Genomic DNA, 4,276 nt, shown 5'->3' on the forward strand with positions numbered 1-4,276 from the left:
GCGGTTGCTGGGTATGCTAAGGAAAAAAATGGCGTGCAGCTATTAAGGAAGCTGCTGGAGCCTTCGTTGGCTGGTCCGTCTGCCACATCTGGTGGTGACCAAGGAGATAGTGCGGCTGCTGTTGACCAGCCAGGAAACAACGTGAACGACGTTGACTAGGCTATCTCTGTTGTACAGTTGTAAAATATTTTATTTTGTTTCGCGGGTGTTGGTACCAGCTTGTAATTATTTGTATATAAATGCAATGAACTTTTTCGTTTGTGAAATGCAGAGTATCGTTTCCATTCAAACTTGTTTGACCCTTGGCCTGTGTTTACAACTTTGGAATCGATTTATATATAACATCTTCGCAATTGCGTTGCATTCCATGTTCTGGGAATTGGTGAGCCATCAAGTTGCATCAGGATATAGGCACCTTTCCACAATAATTTTTTAATTTGATAAGTGCCTTCCCAAGAAGGCGCTAACTTGCCTTGCGCGTGCGCTCTTGATGCCTCGTTGTTTCGAAGGACGTAATCTCCAGCACTGAACTCACAAACTTTGATTTTTGCGTCGTAGTATTTCTGCAGTTGACGTTTGTAATTTTGTTCTATGATTGTGGCCAACTCTCGACGCTCTTCCAGGAGCATTAGATCTAGGCGCCTTTCCGACTCATTGTCGTTTTGCAACGTGACCCTTGGTGATGGGACCCCGATTTCAGCGGGAATCATTGCTTCGGTACCATACGTTAGGCTGAACGGTGTTTCTACGTTGCTTGTATTTCTTTGGGTTCGTATGGCCCATAGGACGTGGGGTAGTTGGTCAACCCATCCTGATTTGTGATTTGCCAACCTTTTCTTGATTCCGCCCACAATTGTTCTGTTGGCGCGTTCTACTTCACCATTTCCTTGTGGGTGAGCGACGTAAGTAAACGTTTGCGTGATATTGAGCTCTTTTAACCATTGTTGGATGTGTTTATCAGCAAATTGTGTTCCATTATCGCTTACCAGATTCATGGGTAGTCCAAAACGACAGATGATGAATTCCCATATGAACTTTTTAACGCTGGCTGCGTTGATTGTTGCTACCGGCTTTACTTCAACCCATTTTGTGAAGTAATTGATTTCCACGATGAGAAACTTCACCTGCCCTGGCGCCTTTGGAAATGGTCACGTTATATCAATTGCCCATTTTTGGAATGGCCAAGAGGCTGATCATGGCGTTTTTTGGGCGCAGGGTATTTGGTGCATGGCGTTGACACGCGCTGCATCTCCTTAGTTCTTTCTCGGAGTCTACATGCATGCCCGGCCAATTTTATCCCGTATTCATTATTTTGGCGACCTCCATTCTTGGACCCGCATGTACACCACATATTCCTTAGTGAATTTCCCTCAACAGATAATTTGCGTCTTGCGGATCTACGCATCTGAGAAGTGGCCCTAAGTATGATCGCCTGTACAGGATGCCATCTTGGATTGTGTAGTTTAGGGATTTGTGGCGGATCTTTCGGGCTTCCGCTTTCTTTTCTGGAAAAATACCCCTCTCGAGGTAGTGGATGATTGGTTTCATCCAACTTGTTTCAGCCGCTGAACACACGAACACTTCTCTGTTCATTGTTGATGGTGTTTTCAGTACTTTGATGCGGACGTATTTTGAGAGATGTTCCAACCCAACCGACGCCAATTTTCTTAAGGAATCCGCTTGTTTGTTCTCGCTTCGTTCGATGTGCTTCACCTTACATGTAATGAAGGCCACCATTAGCACTTTGGCTTGTGCTAAGTACGACGCCATCTTGTCGTCTTTTGCATCATAGGATCCTTCAATCTGGTTTGCCACTAGCATTGAATCCACGTGTGCTTCCAAGTGTCGGGCTCCTAATTTTTTCGAGATTCTTAACCCTGCCAACAACGCCTCGTACTCCGCCTCATTGTTTGTACTTTTGAATTCCAGGCAAATTGCGTACGTGAAGTGTTGTCCTTCCGGGTTGGTTATTCTTAGGCCCGCGCCTGCACCTTCATCATTAGAAGCTCCGTCTGTAAATAACTTCCAGAATTCATCTTTCTGTTGATCCACAGGGGGTTCGGTCTCTCTTTTGCACTCTTCCTCTTTTTCTTGAGGAATTTCCGCGATGAAATCTGCCAAAACCTGGCCTTTGATCGTTGGCCTTGGTTTATACTCAATGCCATGTTCTCCCAATTCTATCGCCCATTTTGCAAACCTCCCCGACAATTCTGGCTTGCTCAGTACATTTTGTAAGAGAAAGTTGGTGAGAACATGTATTAGATGGCCTTGAAAGTACCTTCTCAAACGCCGCGCCGTCGGAACCAGGGATAAGACCAGCTTTTCCAAGGTGGAGTATCTTGTTTCCGCATCTGCTAGGGTGCGGCTTATGTAATAAATGGGCGTTTGAATGCCATTTCTTTCCACCATCAAGACTGCGCTGAATGTTCTTTCTGACGCCACTAAGTATACTATCAACGGCTCTCCAACTTTAGGGGCTGTTAGAGTTGGTAGTTCTGCTAGGCGTGATTTGATTTCTTGGAACGCTGTTTCTGCTTCTTCCGTCCATCGAAACTAAGATTTCTTGAGGCAGTTTCTCAAGGTTGATACGAATGGAAAAGATCTTTCAGCATGACTAGACAAAAATCTGTTCAGCGCGACTAATCGGCCGTTAAGTGTTTGTACTTGCTTGACAGATTTTGGTGAAGGCATTTTTCGCACGGCTTCTAGTTTCTCTGGGTTGACTTTGAAGCCGCCATTCGTTACGATCACTCCCAGGAATTTTCATACCTCCATTCCGAAAGACATTTTCCTGGGTTGAGCTTCATGCTAATTGACCTTAACGCGTTGAAGGTCTCTTCAACATCTTTCAACATGGTTGTCTCCGTCTTGCTTTTTATGAACAAATCATCCATGTAGACTTCTAGATTTCTTCCGATTTGAGGCTTGAACTCTTTGTCCATCAACCGTTGGTAGGTAGATCTGACGTTCTTGAGGCCAAATGGCATCATCTTGTAGCAATACGTTCCGACGTTTGTTCGGAACGCCGTCTGGTCTTGGTCTTTTACCGCAATGTGGATCTGATGGTACCCTTTGTATGCGTCTAAAAAAAATTTTAACTGAAAAGGTACTAGCGCGTCTACTTTAAGATCGATTTCCGGCAAAGGGTAACAGTCTTTTGGGCACGCAACAATATTTAAAGTCAATGCACATGCGCCATTGACCGTTTTCCTTGGGTACCATCACTGGGTTGGCTACCCATGTTTGGTATTGAATTTCACGGATTATGCCTGCATGTACCAGATGTTGGACTTGTTCATCGCAGGCTTTCACTTGATCTGGCCCCATTCTTCTTCTTTTTTTCACTACAGGGACAAAGGCTGAATTAACTTTTAACTCATGTTCCGCCTTGCTTCGAGGGACCCCTGTCATGTCTGCTGGAGTCCAAGCGAAGACATCAATGCTCTTGATTAACAATCTCTTGAGTGCCGCCCGCGCTTCTTCGGAGATGGTTGGTCCAATGGTTATGCTTTGCTCGGGGAATTCTTTGTTAAGCACCCATTTTTCCACCTCTCGATTTTTGGTGGTTTTCGATATCTTTTGTGGTGGTGTCTTTCTTTCTGCCATGTTGCACTCTTTGTTGGCGTGGATCATTGCTATCCCCGTTGGAGTTGGTACTCCCAATATTCCATGGGCTGTTGAGGGGTTAGCGTTGAAATCGCCGATTGCTTCCCTTCCCAATATTATGTCATAATGTGAGTGGGGCATTTCCATCACTAGGAAGTCAACGTCTTACGTTCGTGAATGAACTCCGTCACTCAATTCGACCGGGAATGTCAGCTGTCCTAGCGGGTATTCGATACTTTGGTTGAAACCCGCGATCGGAGTGTTGACTGGCGTTAATTGTTGCCTGTCTTTGTATTCCAGTAGGTCAAAACATTGGCGGTACATGATGTTGGATATTGCCCCCGCATTGATGAAAAAGCGTGGTGTTCAGTAATGACCGAATACAGCTGTAATCACTAAAGGCGCTTTCCTGTTCGCCCCTCCTTTCACTCTTGGGAAAATGACTGGTTCTTCTTTCCAGGCGCGTATTCTGTTTGTCTACGTTTCTTGGATTGCGCGTTGCCCGAAATCATGTTGACATGAAGGTCTTTGATCTTCTTCTCTGGCTTTCCGCCATCTCTTGGAGGTGGGCGCCTGTATCTTCCTTTGTATCTTCCTTTGATACTTTTTACTAGGTGATCCAGCTTTCCATTTTTGACATACTCTTCAATGGCATCCTTTAGGTTAGAAC

At 45.1% G+C, this 4,276-nt stretch overlaps 2 protein-coding genes across 2 annotated transcripts; both read right to left on the bottom strand.

Moving 5' to 3' along the window:
• Positions 1 to 332: 332 nt before the first annotated feature.
• LOC143631474 (uncharacterized) lies at positions 333 to 995 on the bottom strand. The gene has a single exon (XM_077100239.1). It carries the CDS (start codon positions 993 to 995, stop codon positions 333 to 335), a length of 663 nt encoding a protein of 220 aa, XP_076956354.1.
• A 361-nt stretch (positions 996 to 1,356) lies between these two features.
• On the bottom strand, positions 1,357 to 2,894 carry LOC143631475 (uncharacterized). The gene is made up of 2 exons (XM_077100240.1): positions 2,770 to 2,894; positions 1,357 to 2,218 (listed from the first exon to the last, which is right to left on the bottom strand). The coding sequence occupies exons 1-2, from the start codon at positions 2,892 to 2,894 to the stop codon at positions 1,357 to 1,359; spliced, it is 987 nt and encodes a 328-aa protein (XP_076956355.1).
• Between the last annotated feature and the right edge of the window lie 1,382 nt (positions 2,895 to 4,276).

The sequence above is a fragment of the Bidens hawaiensis genome, unplaced genomic scaffold (assembly GCF_021521415.1).
Source record: "Bidens hawaiensis isolate Kalapana, Puna unplaced genomic scaffold, B.hawaiensis_p1.1 tig00006083_1, whole genome shotgun sequence".
In the NCBI taxonomy this organism is placed as follows: domain Eukaryota; kingdom Viridiplantae; phylum Streptophyta; class Magnoliopsida; order Asterales; family Asteraceae; genus Bidens; species Bidens hawaiensis.

Bases quoted from the DNA above. Each gene is read 5' to 3' on its own strand.
- LOC143631474 (XM_077100239.1), bottom strand. From the start codon at position 995: ATGAATCTGGTAAGCGATAATGGAACACAATTTGCTGATAAACACATC.
- LOC143631475 (XM_077100240.1), bottom strand. From the start codon at position 2,894: ATGGATGATTTGTTCATAAAAAGCAAGACGGAGACAACCATGTTGAAA. The intron at 2,219-2,769 runs GTATGAAAATTC...AAATGTACTGAG, and splicing joins AAATGTCTTTCGGAATGGAG to CAAGCCAGAATTGTCGGGGA.